The 25,086-nt window shown below is 29.0% G+C and overlaps 1 protein-coding gene across 1 annotated transcript; it reads left to right on the plus strand.

Moving 5' to 3' along the window:
- Positions 1-72: 72 nt before the first annotated feature.
- Positions 73-18,964, plus strand: LOC107439715 (uncharacterized). Its single transcript, XM_016052394.3, has 8 exons — positions 73-502; positions 5,710-5,898; positions 7,678-7,764; positions 10,988-11,051; positions 11,135-11,261; positions 12,090-12,333; positions 15,233-15,378; positions 15,689-18,964. The coding sequence occupies exons 1-8, from the start codon at positions 451-453 to the stop codon at positions 15,851-15,853; spliced, it is 1,074 nt and encodes a 357-aa protein (XP_015907880.1). The 5' UTR covers positions 73-450; the 3' UTR covers positions 15,854-18,964.
- The last annotated feature ends 6,122 nt before the right edge of the window (positions 18,965-25,086 follow it).

Genomic DNA, 25,086 nt, shown 5'->3' on the forward strand with positions numbered 1-25,086 from the left:
CTTCAGCTTATAGCTTTCACTTAATTTTGTACTAAAATAAGCTGTGCGTGAAAATCGTACAAAAAATTCTCATTGACTCCACCCCTTTATATCGTCGGCTCTTCTTTCTACTTCACTCTTTATTTTTGTGATTAGTGTAGTTTATGTTGTTTATGCTATAGAATAATGTAATGTCTTTTTATTCTAAGTCTTTATTCTGTATTGTTTGGTCATTAAATTGTTTTACTTAAATTCCTATTTATATTAGAACTGTTTTAGCATGCTGAAAACTTGCTTCATAAACACATTGTGATCAATTCTTTTGTCTGGAAGAATCGAAGATGCGCAAGATGAAAAAGAAAAATAATTCTTTAATCGGTGGTCTTTAAATTAAAACAATTTTCTTCCATAGTATTTGATGGTGAAATTTCGATTGCTTGAAATTCTCCTTCCCATTTTGTACTCAAAGAAATGCCATTAATATTGGACGCACTTACTTATTATGATGATGATTCAGATTTTGGTAAGTTGCGATTTTCTTAATTGGTTGCTTAGCTTACGGGTTCCCTAGCGTTTTTGACAATTTTGAAATTTTAAATTGTCTATGAAAATTTTCGTATTGGTACCAGCATCAAAATAATCGCCAAGTTTTGTTGACTTCTGGGTAAGTGGCCCACAAGGAACTAACTATACAAGTATAAATATATATGTATAAATACATAAAAAGATTCAACTAATCTTTTTATGTTATTCCTTTGATGTAAATATTTTTCTTATTTCAAATCGAAATGCTAATTCTCTCACTTCAAAATTCACATCCTGTCTTTTTATCTATTTTTTAGTTTAAGTATGCATTAATTAACAGTTAGACATTTCCCCCTGTAACTAGGCATGAGAAAGCTAAATTTCCCTAGACCTATTTGATAGACCTAGACGAATTATAATTATTAATGTTTCCCTTTTTCACTGAAACCTTATAAAATGGAGAGGGGGGGGGGGAATGTATGCTACTTTCCCCAAGATAAAAACTAAACAGGGATCTGTCTAGGTTTTTCTGAGAGGTACCTATTTTGTGAAAATTTAGACATAAATTGGAAAAATTAAAAATTATATTGAAAAATCAACACAAAAATATGAATTTATCGTTTTTTAAGGGATACAAAAATAAAATTTTTAGAAAAAGTATTTTGTGAAACTATCGTTTTTCGTGAAGTTGAATTTGTGAAACTACCATTTTTCCTAAAGTTGAATTTGTGAAGGTACCTCTAAATGGTAGTAAATTAGGCCTGAGCAGACCCCTGCTAAAGCACATATATTTCAGAGCAAGATTTGAGCTCCGCCATTGCTTGAAAATGATTTCATGAGATGATGTGAAAAGCTCTATCATCTCTTTAAAATTATTTAAATAAATATCAGTTTCTTTCCTCCCTTACTGTTTGCCTGCGTTCCTGAACATTCAACCATGGCTGCTGTCATCATATAAACATCAGAGACGCAGTTTTTTAAAAGCCCTTAAAGGTGCTTTTTTCATTGGATGTTTTTAGAAAGTGTTTAATTTTCCCTTATCAAACAGGAGATTTTTCCTTTAACATGTTGATTTTCGCTACGAATTATGCAGAAAGACACTGTTCATATTGTTCAACTCAACGTTTTCACAATTAACTCAACCCCAATCTATTTCGGCGCATCGTCAGTCCGTAGGGTATGAAAACCCCATTCAATTTACATGATTTAAAACAAATTGACAATTATCAAAAACAATGCCATAAGTTTTTATTTTTTGACATGACAATGAAAATCAGATAAAACCATCAATTGTCAAAAACTTCCAACCCTACCAAATTATGATACTTTTTTAAAGTGCTTAAAAATATTATTTGAGTGCTTGAAAAGTGCTTAGTTTTTGTTGTATAATTCGGCTACGTCTCTCCTTTTAAATTTAGATAATTTGAAGGGAATGTTTTAATTGACCATGTCAACCTTTGTCTATCAAAAGTTGCATCTAGATAGAATGAAGTCAACGTGTCTTATATACTAGTGAATTGGTATTTGTTTAAAGTGGTAGTTACGCCACAAATTTGTTTGATGTTTTTTAAGACATATTGGGATTGAGGCAATCATTTTTATTTCATTCTTAAAAACTTATAATAAAATTTTTACTGTTAGTACAATCTTTCGATTTATGATCAACTTATACTGTGTATTAGTTTAAGCTGCCGAGGAACTTTCTTCTAATATCATTCAAAACTGGCAAAAACTAATAATTTTATTTCGAACTGGATGAGGAACATCTAAGGCACAGAGCAGAAAAGTGTTCTATGGTAGGGATTTTTTTTTATGTCTATATATTCTATAGATTTAAAAATTCATATTGAGATATAATAGGGATTTTCTGTTGGTTTTAAGAAGTATCCAATGCTCTATATTTTATATAGCTTTACCCTACTCTGGGATAAAGTGGGTACATCAAATAGGCAGAAAAAATAGGCATTCTAGGCAGAAAAAAGTGCAGGGTGCAAAAGTTTAAAAAGGGGGCATTATTATTCTAAAAAGGCAATGATTTCTTTCTATGGGCTTTATACGTTCTATTAAAAAACATTGTAAATTAGTAAAAGAATTTTTTACTTTACTAAAAGTAGCAAAGCAATCATTAATTACTAATTTTTATTAATAAATTTACATATAAATCGAGTTAATGAGCTAATTAGCTTAGTAATTTATTTAAAAGGCATGTATATATTAATAAAATAATATGTATATAATAATATATATATATATGTGTCTATAGTTATGATTTAATAGTTGAAATGATTAATAATAATTACGATTTAATGATAGTGGAAGTAACTGCAAACTTTCAAAGACAAGTGCAACAAGGGGGTGTGATGGCTATTTTTCCTTCCCCATATAAATCTATGTATTGACAGCAACGACAAACTAAATAAAAAGAGTTGAAAATAACAAAAGTTTAAGAAATCTATTGAAGAGTTTGGGGAAGAAATAAAGAAGGTTTGAGGAAAGAAAGGGTATGGAGTCTATTACATCAGGGTCTAATACTTTAGGGGCAACAGGGTGGATTATTTTGTCTAAAAGGGCCGCAGGGTGCTGCGCCCTGTTTACCCTTCCTAGAATGAGCTCTGCATCAAAAACATGTTCTTCTGAATGCTGAAAAATATATAGTGGTTGCTATAGTATTTTTTAACATTTTAGTAATCCTGACCAAACTATGAGAACCATATTTCCCAGATTGCGGCTACCTCTTCTATTTCTGAGGTCAGAATTTGTCAAAAAAAGTATGTTTATTCAGAGTGCATTTTTGTGTTTGATTTTGTAACTTAAGATATCATTTGCATTTCAGAGCTCATTCTAGCAGGGTAAACAGGGTGCAGCACCCTGCTGCCCTTTTAGTCAAAAGAATCCACCCTGTTGCCCCTGAAGTAAATTAGTGAATATAGAATAATCGACTCCATACCCTTTTTTTTCCTCAACCCTTTATTTTTTCCCCAAACTCTACAATTGATTTCTTAAACTTTTGTTATTTTCAACTCTTTTTATTTAGTTTGTCATTGCTGTCAATACATAGATTTATATGGGAAAGGAAAAATAGCCACACCCTTGTTGCACTTGTCTTTGAAAGTTTCCAGTTACTTCCACTATCATTAAATCATATTTATTATTAAACATTTTAATTATTAAATCATAACTACAGACACTTAAAAACATACATTTATTATTTTATTAATATATGCATGCATTTTAAATAAATTACCTACTAAGCTAATTAGCTCATTAACTCAATATATATGTTAATTTATTAATAAAAATTAGTACTATGCTACTTTTGGTAAAGTAAAAAAGAAATTTCTTTTACTAGTTGACAATGCTTTTTAATAGAACGTGTAAATCCCACAGAAAGAAATTATTGCCTTTTTAGACTAATAATACCCTTTTTATTTTAAAAACTTTTGCACCCTGCCCTTTTTTCTGCCTAAAATGAGCTCTGCTTTGATTAATTAGCATATTCCCCTTCAAACTATGAGAATTGAGACCTCGATCATAGACGTTTGCTAAAAAGGTATCCAGTATTATCTTCTTTCTTTTCATGCACTGCATTCTAAATTTTGTGTGGATGGGTTGAGAATTGCTGATTTGTATAAACATGTGCACTCATACTGTGTCGAACTCACCATAGTCCTAAAAAAGTGATCATACCCTAACCAGAATGAGGGCCTTTCTTAAAGGCACTCTGACCCCACAAAGGAAATCAGGGTTGGGTTTTTGCTGTCAAAAGCTGGTTATTGACATGACAGTGATAAAAACCGTGTTTTTACTGGTAAAAACTGTCAAAAACCTACTGTTTTCTTTAATTTATGGCATATGGCGGATAATATATTATTTTCACATAACTGTCTTTATAAATGAATGTTGTAAATGATTGCTATTGATTTTGCAACTATATACATGTATTCTTATAGAAGGATATACATTCATACAGAAATATTGTAATATACTTATTGAAAATAGTGATACTTACTTTTATCATAATAGCTTGATTTGCAAAGGATTCAAAATTTTGCACTTCTTAATTGTTAGAAATAAACAAACAAACAAAAAAGCTTGGAACTATTAATAAATTCAAGAACTAAAAAGAATTTAAAATTTGGCATTTCTTAAATATAGAAATAAGCTAAGCAAAACTTTCAAAATTTGTAACTAGTAACAAACTCAAAGTCAAGAATTACTGCTATTTTGTCAAGTTAAAAACTTTTATTCGGTTAAAAAAGCACATTAAACAAAACTTAATTACAAACAAAATTACATGTTCAGTAGTCGGGGTCACTGTGCATACGAAAGCAAGTGGCTAATTTTGCGCATTTTATATTGCTCAGTCGATTTCTAAGTTTAGTATGAATGAGTCCAAAATTCGAGAAGATTCAAAATTATTTTACCAAATACTCAAATTTATTTTACCAAAACTATGGTTTTTTGACAGAGGCGTTTTTGACATGACGGTAAAAACCGTCATGTGTCAAAAACTTGCCAACCCTGAAGGAAATCTATATAGTTTTAAAACATATTTTACATGTACAATTAGAATTATGAATAAAATACTAAATTAGAATTTTATTTAAGGAATTAGTCAGAAACTATGTAAATCAGTCGTAATTCAAACAACTGCAAGGAATTGCATCTTCTGTCTAATGATTGTGCCTAAAATTGTCAGTTTATAAAGTTTTGAGACCTCTTATGCCTTCTCTAAAAATAGGAAAGGAAAAATACTTCTACCCAAAATGATACGGGGAGATTTCCGTATCGTGATCTGTGGCAGAATAATTGCCAAGTCTTGGAAACTTCAGGGAAGTGGCCCGCGAGAAACTAAAAAGAAACATCTCAGAAAGGGACCCACTCGAAAGGTATAACTCGTACCCATCCCCGGGCAAACATCTACATGTTTATTTTTTAAAACTTTTAAATCTATTTGGCACCTTAGCAATTGTAGTTGGCATGACAGATCACGATACAGAAATATCCCCAATGATACTTCAGTTCCCCATCGATGAATTATGAAACAGAAAAACATGCGTACAATAGCTGCATAATATGCATAAAATTATGAGTTAACATAGTTTTGATTGATTTTTCTTTTTTTGGATAATTTTATTTACAATATTGTTTTAATTTATTATGATTGCATATTTGAAAATAAGATTATTTTTTTTTTGTCAACAGGAGAAATGGAAGGCGAGTCTTCTGGTTCACACGAATATCGAGAAATAATTCTGCAGCAGAGTGTCACAATGTTGGCCTACATGGATAGGGCAAACAATGTTTCTGCTCTGCCCTCAAATAGTTCAGAGCCCGGAATGCTTCTTGGTTTCGCAATCACTGATCTCACCATTCTAGTAGCTGCTTCCATAGGTAATATCTATCATACGCAGTAAAACAAATAATATAAAAAAATTAATAAAGTCAATTCCTACTTATTTTATTTTAATTACTTTTTACTAAGCTGTTAAAAAAAATTTTCTCCAACATAAAACTAGAATGAATTAATTAAATTTAGTCAATGAATTAATATTTGATAAAATGTATTTGAACTTGAATTAAGGAATAAAAAATATTTTATTAACGATTAAAAAGTTGAGTAAGATATACAAATATAGGGAGAGTGTAAACTAATCTTAGGATTTTTTTAAAAAAAAGGAGTGTGGTATCAGACAGCTTATAAAAGTATAAATTTGGTGACATGGACCACGCTTGCTACCACGTAATGTTCGTCATTGAATTTATCTGACACAGCGAATTATAAAGTGATTGAATATTTTTTTGTTCAAATAGATCTATAGAAAAGATTGATTTATATAAGTTAGAAATTGATATGATGTTATTTTTAAAATTTGTGAAAAACTGAATCGCTTGGAGTAAAATTTAAAACAATGACTAACGCTTAACCCATCAGAAAATTCCATTTCGTTTTTCTCTCATCCCTATTTAATGAACGAATTAATAAAAAACTGTATTAACATCCACTGCTAGTTTTAAAAAAATGTATTTGAACTTGTGTGGATGAATAAAAAGTATTTTATTAACAATTGAGTTCACCTACATAAAGAATTTGAGAGAAAAGTGAGCTCAATTAAACTACAAAGTTTCAAACTGCAAATAAATTATTGCAGGATTACTTCATTTTCTGGATATTTTTTGTTCTTAACAAACTAATAATGACTGAGAATCCATCAACAGCCCAATGCTTACCACAAAAGGCTTTATTGTTATTATATTTGGAGAAATAATACTTGATAGCTTTTAGAACACTATAGATATCCTATAAAAAATTTAAAGCAATGGAAATATGTCATTTATTAATAATATTAAAGAAAAGAGGTGAAAAAATCTGCTTTCATTCATTATCATTCAACTTGGTGCCTAGGTTTTTTAAAAAGTGCTTAAAGGTGCTTATTATTTTCATTTCTTAAAAGTCTGTAAAGGCGCTTTTATTTATTTATTTTTGCTTTGCCATGTCTATTTTTGCCACATATTATGCAAAAGCGTGCTTTTCACATTGTTCTATTCAATGTTTTCACAATTCATTCAACCACAATCTATTTCGGCATCCCATCGGTCTGTAGTGTACGAAAGTGCCAATCATTTTACATGTTTGATTATAAATACTTGCGGGTTCTCATGTGCGTCTACTGACCTGGGTTCGGTGAGATTTTTGCACTCTCACCTGCAACTCTGCTGCATTTTGCAGATATTTTCAATTTCAGGCTTTATTTTCCGACCTCTGAAATTGAAGCGAAAAATCTCTCAATCTCTTTATGGTGGCTAATATAATCAAGAAAAGAGTTTTTTGTCAGAAACTAATTATTTTATCATGATCATGCAATGTCTTTGAAAATTGTTTATCTCTTCGTTAATGTATATAGTGCTTAACAATATTTTTTAATGCTTAAAAAGTACTTAAAATGTGCTTATTTTTTGTTGAAAGATTTGGCTATGCACCCTGTTTAAGAAATGGAAGTGAAGTAGATTTCTAAAAAACACAAGTGTAACTTATTTTGAAACCAAAAATATTTAATGTCATTGTGACACATTTTTATTGTGAAACTTATCATTCTGTGCGGGAATCGGGTAAAAATATTTATTTTTTAATATTTCGTATTTTTATTACAAATATTGTGTTTGAAATTTTAGGAGCGGCTGGTTTAATAACCATAGTTTTAGCTGTTTTTATTGTATGGCATTGCTGCAAATTAAGAGGTCGACCAGACAAGGCTTATTGTAAGTATTTCAGGCTGCTTAAGTATTTATCTAAACTTTTCTGTTCAGTTTCTTTTTAAAATACAGATTTCATAGATGATTAGATAATAATCTCAGAAGTAATTCTCCCCCCCCCTACCCCACTCCAGCTTTGATTATTAGTTTGTAACACAAATGTAGGGGGAAAAAACATGACACTGACTGTCAGGAAATTAATATTTCATTTATTGGACATAAATAAATGTAAGAACACAGTTTCCTGAGAGTAAAAGAAATTTCTAGAATGAAAAAAAAAGACATTCTAAAATTAAATATACCCTAAAACATTTACAGGGTGGCCACCCACCTGGAAAACCTGGAATTATCAGGGAATTTTTTTTATACTGGAAAAAACCTGGAAATATCAGGGAAATTTGGATAAAAACCTGGAAAAATCAGGGATTTTTAAAGAAAAGCTGGAAATTTTTCTTTGATGATTTTTCAAATTTGACTAATTTAAATTATTTGCTAATTTTCTTAATTTAAATTATTTCATCCATTATACCCACTTTTTTTTAACGGAAATGTATCGCCAAACAGTTGAAATATCATCAACTTAGCAATACTTTGCTTGCATCACAATTTGCTCCATTATAGTTCTGTTAAACTAGAATGCCATATAAAATTCTTCCACGGTTGCTAAACAAATGTGGAAACTTTTGACCGCTATGGGAATTTAGGAAAATTTAGGTAAGATTCTGGTGGGAAAAGGGATTAGGATATTAGCTTCTGTTTTTAAATTCTGTCCTTGGGCTGAATCCATTTATGGCTCAAGTTTGTTCCGATGCTTTGGTGGTTATTTTTTTTCTCTATTTTGACAAAATGTTTTTGTATTTTTAACTTTATAAAAGTCTCCAAAAATTAGTTGGTTATAATTTTATGATAATAGATTTTATATCGCACTCTTTTTCTGAAAGCTTTTCTACTCCTATTCAAAGAAATCTGTGAATTATTTTTTCTGAGCAAACCAACCAATCACACATTTTTTTACAATCACTAACAGCAATGTTTGTCGACAAATTGTTACAATTGTTGCATTAATGCTAATTTTTTCTATTTCATTTTAACCTCTTATCACATATTTTAATTTTAAACAAAAAAGGCTCCTTTGGTGGTCAATATATGATTTTTGATTCAAAATTTTATGCCAAAACATTAAAAAATAAATAAAAAATCTTGAAAATTGTCAATATAAATTATTTTTTTCAAGATGATATGTTAAAAAAATAACATTTTGAATAAAATATTTTATAATATAGACACTTTTCTTGTACACATCCTATACTTTATAAGAAAAAAAGAAACAAAAACCTGGAAATTTTAAGATTTTTATCTGGAAAACCTGGAAAAATCAGGGAAATTTGAAATCTGATTTGAGTGGCCACCCTGATTTAGTTTGTCCAGACTCACTATTCTGGTTTATTCTGTACTCAAAGCTAAAGCTACGATTCCCCACCTCATGACCTCATGCCACACACAGATCTCAAAAATCAGAACTGGAGGATATGAAAAATTTGCTGCTCTCAGTAAGAAATGAGTTGAATGTTCTGACACTTTTCTGATAATACCTGTCAAACTTTACACTGACAACAAATTATTTCTGTTCAAAAATATAGTATTTATGCATTTTCTTGGTATTTCTTTGTAGTATTAAGAAAAAGAAAAATTTTAGTTGTTAGTTTTCTAATTTTAGTTTTTAACTTTTAATGTTAAATAAATGAAAGCATTTAAGAACACTTTTATGGTAACATATTGTCTAATAAGAATATGTAACTATAAAAGTATCCTTATATTTTATTAATTGGGATGACTAATTGTAATATATTTTCTTATTCATAATTGTAATAGCAATTTTTTTTTGTATATATTATTACTAGGGAGCAAAAATTTTAAATGATAATTACTAAAAAAATAATCTTTGAGCATATAATAATGGTAATACATAATACATTTGCTCATAAATATTTAAAATTAAGGCATTATAATTAAATCAGATAAACATTTTAATATGACCTTAAAAACTACTTTAATGACTTTTATTTTTGAATTTCAGGATTTTCTTTTCTTTGGACCTTGTAAATTTTTTTTCCTTTTCTGTTTAAAGTGACAAAACGGGATCAATTTTAATGGTGAAATCAAAAGTTTCTCAAAAATTGCGTTTTCTCATTTTGTGTTTTATAATTCTTGCCGGTCCCTATCGCGCAAGCTGATATTTGACTACTACTGTTACATTTTTGCAATCATATTAGAAGAAAATCCCCTTAAAAATATAAAAAACAATGAATGTATTGAAATTAAGTTTAAAAAAGATGCTAGTTACATGCGAAGCAATTTATTTCATGAATGTGAAGGTGATGCTTTCGCCGCCGTGGCGTCACTGACTGAAATCAGAAGCTCGGAGCATCACGAGTCTCTTCTAATAAGTGACCTAGCCGTTCTATTCTCTCTTTAGCCCTGCTAAAGGTCTACATTAGCGTAGCAGGCCAAATGGCCTAGTTATCCATAATCTAAAAGTACAGCAAATTTTAAGACTTTACTTTTAATAAATAAAAATGTTTTGCCCTTTCTCATTAAGTATTTCTTACTTAAACACCAGAAAAAAAATGTATTTCGTTAAAATAAATGGCATAGTGAAACAGGGTTGGGGTTTTGGACGTCTTAAACTGGTTTTGGACAGAACACATGAGTTTTACTGTCCTAAACTGTCTTAAAGTGTCCAAAACCTTGAACATTGGTAAAAGGTTAAAATTCTGTATGTACATTGTACACATAATAATTACATATATTAATAAATATTTGATACTTTTACTTCAGTTTAATTTTTAATTTAAATTATTAAAGGAAAATAATATAATAGGAAAAAATTAATAACTTTTGAAGCTTCACAATTCAATGAACAAAAAAAGTGAGTACTTAATCCTTTAAATATGCTTTTGATATTGAGAAATTATGTTTTTGCAAAAGGATAAATAATGCAATATTAAAAATAATAATTAACTTTTTTAGTAAAACATAAACTTGTCTTCATTTTGTTTCTTGTTCAAAAATTAACCTTTCATTTTTCACATTTTTTTAAAATTGTGACATAATTTAAGTAAAAAGGTTTTGGGCAGGACGGTTTAAACCGTGGATTAATCCATTCTGTCCTAAACCTTGCCAACTCTGAGTAAAAGTCTTGTGATATTTTACTTTTCTCATTCAATAGGTTTGGATAATTCAAGTGCTGATGAATGCTCAATTAAACAAGGAAGTGGTACAATGATGCATAGGTAATCAATGCTCCTGCTGATAACTTAATTATGATTCTTGCATTGAGGTATACTAATTGTTTTTTTCTTTTCGGTTGCTGCAGTGATTCTGTTGTGTTCTTGGGTTCAAAATCTAGTCAGATTGCAACATGTGCAATAGGAATTAAAAACGATCTTTGCCAGTCGATTCTTACTCGATCTCAGTCTGTTCCTTTGAAGGAGGGAAAAGAAGTAAGATTTTTTTTTCAACCGAAGAAATTGTTTCTTAAGATTTTCCTCTTGTTTTGCATGATTCTATGAAAATTTTACAATATCAAAAGCGATACTTAAAGGGGTAATGCAGGAACAATTGTTTCAAGACCCAGTCAACTAATAATTGGACTAGAAGGCAACTCCATGTCATGTTCTTTATTGAATTTATCTGACACAGTGAATATATAGTAATTAAATATTTAAGTGTGCATAATAAACTTTTTTTTTTGGGCAAATAGAGTTATAAGCTAAGAATTATCACTGATGTTACTTTTAAAAAATTTGAGAAACTGAATCGCTCAGAGTAAAATTTAAACCACTGACTAACGCTCATCCCATCAGAAAACTCCTTTTCGTTTTTCACTTATCCCTATTTAATGAATGAATTAATACTTGAAATAAAAACTGTATTAACATCAAGTGTCATCCACAACAAGTTTTTAAAAAAAATGTATTTGAACTTGAGTGCATGAATGTAAAGTATTTTATTAATGATTGGTAATTTGAACAAGATATTGAGAGAGTGTGAACTAATAGCAGGAATTGAGGAAACTGATAATTTAACTGGTGACATTACGGCAATAATTTCTGACTTGGAGTGGTCAGGAAACGATTTAAATTTCATCAGAAAAAGATCTCCTAAAAACACTATATAATCGAATATTTGTCCACATTTTGATTGATTTATCGATCGTTATAAACTCTAATACGGATTTAAAATAGAAACTCAACACATAAAATACACTTTAATTACTGGTCTCTCTACCCCTTCATATACCTGAAACTCAATTAATTTTTCTTTTTCAGCCTTCTAAATTGCATTCCATTAACAGACAGTCATCAAAGAAAAGACCTGTCAGCCAACCTGTCCACCTACCAATATTTCAATCCAATCTCTACTCTCCAAAACGAGCACATTCAGTCCATCCTCATTACTATCATCACTTGGAGGATGCGGCCGAACTATCCATGCCACTTCCCAGCATTCCTGAAATGGCATTCAGAGGTTCTGATGACACACCACCTCAAGTCCTATATGCCTCTTGCAATGGTACGCAATTCTTACCCAATTAATTTATTTCAATGACTACAGTAAATTACATTAAATTAATTTTATTTTTGAAGTCAAATAAGACAGATTTGTATCTTACTTTTGAACCAGTCTATGTTCTCTAAATATTAGTACCCGGATTTTGCGGAGAAACGCCGCCCTGGTATATACGCTGCGCCCTCAAAAATCGACTGGAAAAAAGGGCTTCTCACCGGACACGCCGCACCACGCCGAATTTTTAACAATTAACAACTTTTGAACTTAACGCAGGTATTGATTAAAGACTTAACACATGCTCTAAATATGCATATGTATATAATTTAAATAGTTAAATAAAAACCAGTAAAAGGATATTGAATATGCAAAATCCTAGTATATAAAATAGCTCAACTATAATAACTTTCTAAGTAAAATTAATCGTTTTCCAATTTTGAAGCATTTAAATATAAATAAAGTAATTAATATATCAAAAACCATTAAAATAAGTACGAAAATATTTAAAAATAAAACGATCTTACTTTTAAATCAACAATTCAAAATCCTGTTTTAACAATAAACGATAAATCCAAACGAATTTTGTTCAAAGAAAAACTTAAAAATAATTTATTTAGATATCACCTATCACTATACATTCATATCACTGCACTTAAAAATCCCTCAAAATCAGAACTCTCTGTATCAGGGCAAATTAGGTTTACTAGTTAATTGTTTATTTCAGGTTAATCTCCATCTCTCACACTTTCAGCCTCACTTTCGGTTTCGTTTTGTCCCGGAATGATTTCCACTTTTTTAAAGCCATTTATCACAGTTTCTTTTTCTCTTTTAATTGCTGACAGCTTAAGCACAGAGGTATAATTTTAACCTCTTTATGGGAGTTTACTTTAAGTTATCCATTTAAAATGGATAACTTAAATACAAGCTATGTTAAAACAAAACGAAAATAGTATAAACGAAACAAAATATCAACGAAAGAAAAATATTAATAAAACAAAAAGGCATCAGAATTGAAGATAAAAAAAATTATAAGTTGAGGAAGATGATCGAAATCAGACAGAAATATGAGCAATGAAAAAAAATAAAAAGCGCTCTCCCAAGCATTTAAAACAAGTTTCTATTTTTTGCAATTCCTCCCCCTATTTTCGCTTCTCAAATCAGGTTTCTTTTTTTTACTGACTCTGCCTAGGGCGGTCTTTCTTTTTTCCTTGTCTATAATTCTCACACACTTTCCTTTTTCCCCTCTTCTCTGACTCTCAGTTGAAATTCTTTTTGAACATTCTAATTGTAAGATTATTGAAGGTCATTCCAAGCTCATCAGCATCCTTTAATCGACAAACATACACATGTTTTTAACAACCAGCTGAAGAAAAGAGGGGAGTGGAGAGAGGCCTCCATGACAAGTGGAAGAGACATATTTCTTGCAAGAAACAGAGGGGTGTTTGTTTTACAGTTAAGGTTATCACTGGCCCCACCCTGATGTCCTTCATTCATTCCTTTCTGATTTATGCTTCTCCACTCCAAGCCCATTTCCTAGACTCAACAGCTGTTCATATGACAGAGGGGAAAGAGAGACTTTGTTCTCTTGTGGATAGTGGTCACCAGAAAGTGATTCCAAGAAAGGATTGGGGAGGGGGAAATTCCAGGTGTGCTGACCGTTTCTTGGCGTAACATTAGGCAGGAAAAAATAAATAAAAGGCACAGAAACAGGTGAAAAAAATGAGTTGATTTTCAAGTTTTAAATCAATAATGCTGCGGCCTATTTCCTCGAAATTACGGTAATCCATCCCTTATCTGTTTACCATGCCACAGAATGTCATGAACGTGGATATGATCTGATCAGCAAATTTAATTTTACCCATGAAGGTGCACAAATGTAGCATTTCAATAAATATTTTTTTATTAACACTATATTTTTCTACTTTTGTCAAGGGTATTTTCGGCAGTTGCTGATATTGGTTTTCACATGTTTATTTAAATATCCCTATATATTTTGAACAATACGGAAAATTAGAATCGTCCACTTGAGTATTTACTTTTTAAAGCAATAATTCTATCAAACTTTTGGCAATTATTGCTGTGGATTTCTCCACAGAAATACGATATTTTTAATACTGTATTATTTATTACAACTTAATTTCGAAATGAAACACGCAATCGATTAGTCTGATTCGCGTGACTTCACCTTCGATCTTTTTTTTCGATAATTACTATAATAGATTTCATGCTTTGTAATATTTTTTAATTTATTGTGACGATTATTTACAAAATGCGAGGAAGAAAATAATTCTGCATACCCTCAACAAAATGTGAGAATATCACCCATAATATTAGAATAAAAAATTATTATATGTTCAATTAAAAAAAGTTATGAATAGTTTTTTTTCCTTCTTTTTTTTCCTTTCGTAAATGCAGCGCTTTTGTTATTTTAAATGAGTTACAATATATTTGTTATTATTAAAAGTATCTTGTAGAAAGATATTAGTATTAGAGAGTTTAGTTTCGCAGATAGCTCGTATAAATTCTGCATGTAATGATGAAATAATCATTTGAAGGAATCACCCAGAAGAAAAAAACATTTGCCTGTGTCAATGGAACGATTTTCTTTTATGAAGTGATTATATAATCTATCAACGATTTGAATCTGACATACAAGGAGGACTAATCCATTATTTGAATTTCTCCCTCGAATAACTAATATATGTTTAAGAATCAAATTTCACAACTAAACATTCATTTGCAACAATCATGATAGATTTTTATGAATTAAATAAACGAGGATTTGTTAAGATGGTGTTAAACAACCGCAGATTGTTAAAGCCCCCTTTTTTTAAAAAAATTCCTTTTTGATTTAAAATTTACATAATGGTTAATTGATCTACAAATAAAAATATATTTGTTTCAGCCTTAGATGGTGCATCTGCATATAGCTCTATTTACACTGCTGTTAACCCAAATACTACGATGAAAACTAGAAGTCTCCCTCTTTGGGGAAGGGCACGTCCTCGCCCTCTTTCTACAGAAGACGATGTTAATGAATTATATGCTAAGGTAACTCTTTTGCCTAGTTTTTTTCCTTCATCAACATTAGCTTTATAATTTTTTACTGTTTTCAACTTTTATCTAAGTATGCATTTTCTGTTGTGTACATTTTTTATAATTGTATAAAACTTTTTTTTAAATGGATCATGGTATATGACAATTGATTCATTTAAATAAATTTTAGTCATATTTTTGTTCTTATTTAGGCAGTTAAATTCGTAATTTTAGGCAACTATTTTCATACTCTAGGTTACTAAAAGCAACTATTTTCTTTTCTGTGACAACCCTGAAAATACATAAATCCCTCATTTTATTCCAGGTTAGCTTTAGTAAAAAGCGTAAGAACAGAATGCGAAGCGACAGTGCTGCTGCCATCGCCATGAACAAAAGTCGTACACCCTTTGTGACCGTCGTCCACAAGGACACAGATTCCTTAGTGGAGAATGAAGCTGTTGTCGTTTATGACGAGCGAACAGCATTGTAGCAATACTATTATTTGGAATTTTATCAAATATTTTGCTGTGCAGTGCTATCAATGTTATAATGTATTCGAAAGGCATTTATATATTAGTATTATATAATGTTCATAAAATTAGTGTGAATTGGTGTAAGTTTTCTAAAATATGTTTCTTCTTTTAATTGAGGCTTTTATATAACTGATAATATTGTGTATTTAAGGCTGTTGTACCTTAATGCTAAAAGTTCTATCCCTAATTATATAAATTCCATACAAAAATGAAGTTAAAAAAAAAAAATTCATAATCAAAATAAGATCATAGGTTTTTTAAAAATTGCTTAACGGCTTCCCTTACCAATTGTTTTGAGATAAAAGAATAAACATATTTTTTTTATTTCTTTAATAAATACAAGGAACTAAAATAATGCACAAGTTTTAAGTTGAAATTTTAATTTTTTATGTGTAAAAAAACATTTAATTAGCCATCTGGTTGACTATCCCTAATTATATCCGGCAAATGAAAAAAGTTAAATATTAGCTTTTGAAAGATTGTTTTTAAAACAAGGGACAACGCAAAGTGATACATTTTTTTACTCTTTATTATGTAGATTCAACAACTATTGTATATACAATCGCACAAAACACGCGTGCAGTCCCACAATCAAACATTAAAGCTGCCTATCGTTTTTAAAAAGTGCTTGTTATTTTCATTTTTTAACAGCCCTTAAAGGTGCTTTTTTCATTGAGTGTTTTGAAAAAGTGCTTAATTTTCCCTATTCGAAAGTTAGATTTTTTTTCTTAACCATTTCAATTTTCGTCGTGTTGTAAGCAAAAGTGTGCTTTTCACATTGTTCTATTCTATGTTTTAACAATTCATTCGACCACAATGGCTTACGTTCGGTCTATAGCATTTAAATGTGCCAATTATTTTACATGTTTAATAAAATACTTTGGATTCCACAGGTGCATCTACTGAACTGGGTTCAATGAGATTATTGCTCTCTCATGTTGCAAGATATTCTCAATTTCAGACTTCATTTTCCCCCCTTTGATATCGAACCAAAATATCTCTTGATAATTTTATGATGGCTAATATAATCACGAAAAGAGTTCCTAGTCAGAAACTAGTTATTTTATCATGATCATGTAAAGGTTTTGAAAATTGTTTTGCATTTTGTTAATGTATATAGTGCTTAAAAATATTTTTTAAGTGCTAAAAAAGTACTTAAAAGGTGTTTATTTTTTGTTGAAAGATTTGGCCTAGCACCCTGTTTTATATTTCACCCAAATGACTTTAAACTTTCAAGATTTTTTTTTACTGCAGGTTTAATTTGTCCTAATAATTTATTACATACTTTTTTTTTTTTTATAGAAAGTGAATTTGAAGTTAACATTAAGGTTCCAGGTTCTATTTTTCTGTGTTAAACTTATTTCGAACAGAAAGTGAACACGAAGGTTAAACTAGCATTAAGTGTATTAACAGTCTTAAATTATTAAAAGGACGTCATACCGTGGGAGAAAATTTTTCTCTCAAATTCTCTTTCTCCTTCATTATTAATTTAAAGTGTAGAAAAAGTGAGTTCAAACAAACCTAGAGTAACCCATGAAGTTTTAAATACTGAAAAGAAAATTTTAAAATATGCAAATGAAAATAAATTATGAGATGATAATTAATACACAATGAAGAAGCTCTCTTCGAATAATTTGTTTGCAATTTAATATTTTTTCAGCAATTGAAATTTTATGACAAACTCTAGTTTTGCCTGAACTTACTTTTTCTTTCTTTTAAATTAGTAATGAAGAAGAAAGAGAATTTGTGACAAAAGTTTTCTTCCGTGGTATTGCGTCCTCTTAAGACCATTGTAAAATTCATACGTCCTATTAAAATATTTATAATAAAATATAATAGTTAACTAGAGTCTACTTTTTCGATCTTTTTTAGAAGCAAATATTTTTCCTAATTATTCATTTTTTGGTAATGATGTAAAATATTAATAGAAATAATTTTTGATGTGATTTTTTGTATCATCTAATATATTCTATATACTAATCTTATTGTTAAACTAGTCATTTATTACTCATAAGATTGAAGGAATCTGTGATATTTCTGATTTATTAACTTTAAAAAATTACATTAGTTTCCAATTCATTTTAAAAGTAAAATAGGTATATTGTATAAATTTTGTTAGTGAGGAATTGTTCTATAAAAAGCTGACATTTCTATTTAAGTATTTGTTATTTAGCTATTTTTTTTAAATTCATTTTTAAAAAAAAAGTTATTCCATAGAGAGGTCAATTAATCAATTGTGACATTGCTTTTTACAATGCAATGTATCCGCATTTTGTTGCTAACAACAATATTTTTAGTGTAAAAGAGTTAAACAACTAAATATTAACCCACTTTAGGCCAAGCATATAGATTTTAAAAATGTGGTATTATTTTCATTAAAATATGCTTACATTATATTTATTAAGACTTAAAAAAAGTGATATTTTATTTAAGAAACAAAATGGTGCACCATTCACCAAATCAATCAACAAACCATTTAGATGAACGCTTGTTTTTTTATTCTTATGAAATTTGTTATTTGTGGTACAATTTTAATCAATCATAAAAACAAAAGATTATACATTTTAGTCAGAAGAAAAAATTTTTTTAGAAAAAATTATACATTTTTCAAACATTTTTATTTGCCAATAGCTGTTTTAAGTTTAAAAAAGTTCTCGACAGAAAGTGCTTACTCCAATTGAATTACTATTAATTTTTAGGTGTCTTAAGAACCCTTGACAATAGCTGAAAAATATATGTCACTTTGTTAATAAAAAAATATATATTTATTGTAATGGTGCGTTTGTGCACCTTTGGCCAAAAATGAGTTAATCTCGTATAATTATAAAAAAAGCAGGAAAGGAAAAAGAAAAGAAAAAAATACTTAGCTACAGTATAATTTATTGTGTTACAAGTTCTGTGTTGTATTATTTAAGGAATGTAGATCTCATTGACTGCTTTGTCATCATTTTTTAGCATTTAAGTTGAATGTTAAGATCTTCTTGTACATTATAGTCATTTTCCTGTATACTGACATTCAATGTATCTTTTGCAAACATTTCAATTAACAATAAAAGTAAATACGTCTAGTTGTTTTTTTTTAATATTTGTATGGGGGGGGGGGAAATCAAAATATAGGAACAGAATAAGTATTTGATTAAACTATGAAAGCATATACTGTAGTACAAAATTCATGCATTCTTTCTAGTATGTCACTGTAGTGTGTCTACTACTACAAAAATACTAAAAAAGTAGGCCAAAAAGAATATTCCTATCCCTTCGCATATCATATTTGCGTCACTATCCATTTTAGCGACAACTGTGCTAATGATCTAAGGTGCGGGTGACACGAGCAAAATAAAAAAAAATTTAAACATGTTTAATAAATATTTTTCTTCATTCGCATATATTTTTAGAAATTTTGACACCTATGCAATGATTTAAAATTAATAGGCTCATTTCTTAAATATTTTATGCCGTTTTGATACATATTAAGTGTCAAAAGCATTATTTCAAATAAAAATTTCAACACTAAACAATATTTATTGCGGATGATTCGGTTAGTTTAGTTATGCGAAACTGGCTATAAGCATAGCACATGATAAAAGGATATTTTAAAAATTTAAAAGAATTTGTGACACTATCTAGCCATAGTTTAAAAAGTAAATAAATTTAGAAAATTTTCCCTTTTTAATGTAAATATGCCTGGATGAGCAAATTTAAAGCAATTCATATTTAAGGAATTTAGTTATGCATTCATATTTTATGTACGTTATTTCTGAATAATTACTAACATACGACTACCAAAACAGGGGAGCCATCCCCTCTGCAGAGGATCAAAGTTGCGATGGCATGTCTTCGGATCATTCTCAGGTATGTTCCCCACACCGTTGCCAACAGCCCATTGTGCAGCTCTGGTGTGACGTAATAATGCTAAGTAAGTAAAAAGTTGCAGAATCAAACAGAAAAACTTCCTCTGAATAAACATAGCTTTTTGTGATTATATTTTGAATCTTAATCCTTAAATTATAGTGATAACCGCCATCTTTAAAATATGGCCTCTCTAGTTTAAAATATGGCCTCAGAAAAGTGACCAAAATTGTCTACACTTTAATGTTAATTTCCAATTTTTGCTTCATCAGTTTACTCTGCACATAGTTAAGCAAATCAAACGCTCCTTATTATGAAACACATTTAGTCAAAAATAATTAAATGTAAAAAAAAAAATTTCAGTACCATTTAATTTAATGATAGACTAAAAATTTTAAATGTCACAGAATGAAAGTGCGAGTAGAAAATAAGAATGAAAACACAGTTTTTAAGTAAAGAAACTTTAAAAAAAATTAAATTTTTAAGTTTTAATCTGATTCTTAAGAATTCATAATTTTTAATCTCATTTCTTTATCATTTATATAAATACAATGTTAAATATGTCATTTAAAGTTGTAGTATTTATATAAATGATAAAAAAAATGAGTATGATTTTAAATTTTGCTACCATTTTTAAATTTATAATTTAAAAATAATAATTGTAAAAACTTTTTTCAGCTTCAAATTATAGATCGATAAGCAACTTTCATAATTGCTAGGAAAAACAATTTCCCTTAAATTACAAATATGCAAAAAGAGAAATTATTATTAAGGGATCTTAATGTTCAACCGCGCACCAGATTGAACTAGTGGGATTATAACTTCCAATTTACAGTAACCCAATATTTTTTTAGAGTCACGAAAAGCGAATCGTTCGAAAAACTATGATGGCTTAGTAATGAGAAATGCCTTTTTAGGCCCGAGTTTGTGACTTCAAAATATTTTCCGTACTTAATAGCTTTATTTTGTATCCATCATTGAACAGTCGACCCGATTTTGAATTTACGACTAACGATATTCAATTCTGTAGCCTGAAAATTTTTGACCCAATCCAGAAGACTGTGCAATCAAGTACGTATTAGGAGAATTCAACCCTTGTGGAAGACTTTTTTTGATGAAACTAGCTCCCATTTGCGTTACATGCCGATGAAAAGCACGAAAATTTCCCATGGTTAGTCTGACGGCAAGAAGACTTTAATCAATGACCTGCCTACCACGGAGGATATTTTACATCCGCTCAGTGCAAGTTGGGGAAAGGAGCGCTCTATTCCCACCACGGTTCGCACTTATTTGTTAACATGTTTAAAGCTAGATTCTGGAACCATTAAGATTGAATATTAGTGTTTTTAAGTAGCTCCTTTTTTATTTCGCGCACTGTATAATCTTTGTAAAAAATGAAATAAAACATTTTCTATGAATCGCAAACTTTTTGAAAATTAATGTAAAATCAAAACCGCAGCCTTGTCGTTTTGAACCAATCCGGAAGACAAGGAAACTCCTGGATCAGTACCCCCAGAGGTATGTTATGGGAACATGGAGGACTTTGAGATACGATAAGTCGCTGCATCGTAAATATATAGAATTAAGTACTCATAAATGCAGAATTTATTTTGACAAAAATATTATTATTCTATCTACTCCATTCTAAATTTTTAATTTATCTACTAAGCATGTGATATTATGCTGATAATAATATATTTCCGCTACATAACATATGTTCAGAAAGCTCTTAAATCTGAACAAAAATAAAGTCAAGAAGAATACATGATTTATCTCCAAAATAAGTTATTCATTACAACACTTTTTAAAAAGATTAAGTACAATTTTTGAACAAGAAATATATGAAACATGAAAGAAATGTACTAATGTTGTTAATGTATTGCTAGCAGAAAACTCCACATAATAATGCGTTACACATTTTTAATTTTTAATAATTAAGAGTAACTGATATTCCACCATCCTTTTTACCATAGATTACGTCTAGGTTAAGAAATGATAGTTCTTTCGTACTTTCATGTGGAATTCAAGATGCTCTCTGTTCTTTGAGCACTAACCTCAAAAGAATAGGTGGACTCCCATGAAACTTTTGCTATCCATTGAATTTTCGCCTATGAAGAAATGTTTGTTTTGAAAGAGCAAAAATGCTTAACTCCTGTTTTTGATGTGATTTTCTTACATAAAATTAAACAAAGATTTCATGTTATATTGGAATGAACAATTCAATATTTATCAAAATTAAGGTTAGCTTTCATATTGAAAGTGTACCAAAATGTTGCGTTTATATGAAAACATGTGATATTTTAGTTGTATTTGAAAATATGATTTTTACTACTACTGAGCACTTACATGTTTTCCTTAATTTTAAACCAAATGCTTGAAACAGCAAAAATTTTTAACAACTATATTTGATGTGATTTTTTTATAAAAATGAAACAAAAATTTCATACAGTTCAATTCAGATTTTCTAACACACGTTAAAGTAACATTGTGTCTATGAAATCGATGTATTAGTCGCAGTAATGACTGTATTTAATAATTATTGCCTTAATTCAATTACTGGTGTTTTCTAATCTTGTGTTGTATTGTTTTAGGAGGTGTTTGATAAGACATCTATTTCTGCAGAATCTTTAATTTTTTTTGAAAGAGAATTTCTTCCCTTTATTGATGACATTGAAGCTAACTTTGAATGTGCACTTTGGTTAAGTGATGCTGATTACGTGAGTGCTCTACAGATTGTATGTATAACTTTCTTTTTTAAAACTGCTAATAATATAATTAAAAATTTTGAGAAATAGAGATCAAAGCTCTTTTTCTTATGTATCTTTCAGTTCACAAATTTTTGAGAGAGGGAACAATAACCCCCAAAATAATTCTCTTCTTAAAGCCAAACTCTCTGTTTTTATAGTTACATTTGCTAAAATTTCAATCGAGTGCCCATTGGCTTTTCCAAACTTTATTCTACCAAATGTTACTCAATTAGAAAGTAATGCAAGAATTTCAATACCCAAAGGCTCTATGATTGAGAAGTTTTTTCAATGTTCTATGTTCATTAACGAAATAATTTTGCAGAAACTTTCTTGTCAAATTCTGGTTTCTTAATCAATTTGTTTCATGTTAAAAAAAATTTGCGACTGAAAGTCATGTGACATTTAATTTATTTGCAGTACTCCACTCCCTAATTTTAGAATCACTTGTTTCAGTTGAATTTTTTTTCTGTGCCATTTAATTTAGTTAAGAAAATCTCTGAGCAATCTAATAAAGAGTATTTAAAGTCACGTAATCATATGTCTGAAGATATGCATTACATTTTTCTTCCTTTTTAAAAATTTCAAATTGGTCTTATAGTTATTAAATTTAATTTAATTGTTATTTTCTAAAGAAAGATTTATCTTGATCATAAAAAATCATGTCATATCAAATCATATCACAATCAAAACTTATCACAAAACTAATCACATAAAAATTATAATTTCTTGCAGCCATGTATGTACTCTTTTGTCTGAAAACTAAATAATCTTTGCCTTTTTTAAAAAAAATTTCAAAATATTTAACGAACAACTAATCTTAATATTTACTTTATTTATTCATTTCTTTTTTTTTGGGGGGGGGAGGTTCAAACTCATTTAAGTAATTTTGAAAAATTAGCAGAATATTCCTTTTTTCCATTTTCGTAAGTTAGCATAACTAGTATATGGTTTACCCTCAATATGAATTTTCTTGAATTAGTTTAATCAGAGAGCTAAATCATTTATATTTATTTAAATGTAGAGAGATTTTTAGCTTATCAAATAGAAGGATTATTTTGTTCTGTCCTCCCATCACCATAACATTTTCATTCAGCTGATAACAGAAGAGAACTCATTTTATTTCTACCAATCTATCTTCTTTGTAATTTCTCTATATATTTAAAAACAACTCATCTGTTCATGTAAGTTACTAATAACCAGAGTTAGTCTTATTCCTTCAATTTATGAATTATACGATGTGCTTTGCATTCACATTGTTTTCAAATTACACATCATGATTTTTATTCTAGCAAATTTAGGAATTCATTGTGATTTGTATTTACATTATCCACATTGCTTTTTATTTTGACATGAATTACAAATAGAACACATCATGCTTCAGAAGTTATGAATCAGTGATATAGCTGATTATAGAAAACCATAATAAAGATTAAATTGGTTTTCAATGAAATCTTTCAACATGCCGGAGGTATTAAATTACAGAGTATGTCATATAATATTAATCAAGATAACTGATGTTTTGTTATAATTAGGCATTTCCTGTTGTAAATGTTTTTATTAACCTCAATGTGAAAATAAATGAAATCCCTTTTTTTTAAATATTTTCTTAGATTTAAAAAAGTAATTAGATTTAGTTTGTTAATGTATATGTACTAACCTAAAATAATGGTAAAGACACTTTCAGTTTTTGATATTTTTTAAAATTTCTCAATAAATGCTTAGAAAATGATTTATTAAGTTTAAAAGCGTTTAGTTCGTGCGATTTTTCTTACTTAGCAATAAATTTTAATGCTTCCAGAAATTTGAGGGACAATAAATTACAAAAAAAAAACAAAGTATTTTTAAGCACCCTATGACAGATAATCAAGAAATAAGCTTGTTACTTGTATCAATTACTTTGATTGTTATTTGAAATAGCAACACAAAAGTTTGTAAACTTAGCTTAAATATTTCTGGAAATATGGACATTTTTATAAAAAATATATGTTTCTGTTTTATGTTTTTCACTTTAAAATTAATCGATAAAATTAAGCAAAATTTTTGGAACTTTTTAAAATTAATTATAAAATTATAGTTTTAAAATTTGAAATAAGTTTGACAAAAACTGCATGAAATATGAGTATTAAAAAGTAATTTTTTTATGCTGTGCAAGTGCAGAAAAAATGAAACATTTTTTTTTCTTCATAATTTTGTAAGGAATTGGATTTAGCTACTAAGAAAAAGAGTATTTCAATATCTTAAAAATTTAAAACGTTTCAAGCAATTTTCTAAGTAATTTTTGTACTTCTCAAAAGAAATCACAAAAGGATTAGGGGTTTTCACAAATTTCCTTTTGTAGTCTCGGCTGTTTTTGCCGGTGTCAGTTTTAACAAATCTTGTTTCATAATACAAAGAAGCTTGTGGAAAAACCCTTATCGTTTTGAGCTTTATTTTAAAAAGTACATAAACTACTTAGAAAATTGCTTTAAACTTTTTTAATTTTAAAGATATTCAAATTGGAATGTTTTCATTAGTTGCTAAATACAATTCACTACAAAATTCTGTGTTTTTTTTAAATTTCTGTGCATGCGCTGTATAAAAGAACTACTACTTTA

Source organism: Parasteatoda tepidariorum, chromosome 1 (assembly GCF_043381705.1).
Source record: "Parasteatoda tepidariorum isolate YZ-2023 chromosome 1, CAS_Ptep_4.0, whole genome shotgun sequence".
Classification (NCBI taxonomy): Eukaryota; Metazoa; Arthropoda; class Arachnida; order Araneae; family Theridiidae; genus Parasteatoda; species Parasteatoda tepidariorum.

Bases quoted from the DNA above. Each gene is read 5' to 3' on its own strand.
- LOC107439715 (XM_016052394.3), top strand. From the start codon at position 451: ATGCCATTAATATTGGACGCACTTACTTATTATGATGATGATTCAGAT. The intron at 11,262-12,089 runs GTAAGATTTTTT...TTTCTTTTTCAG, and splicing joins CTTTGAAGGAGGGAAAAGAA to CCTTCTAAATTGCATTCCAT. The intron at 12,334-15,232 runs GTACGCAATTCT...TATTTGTTTCAG, and splicing joins CCTATATGCCTCTTGCAATG to CCTTAGATGGTGCATCTGCA.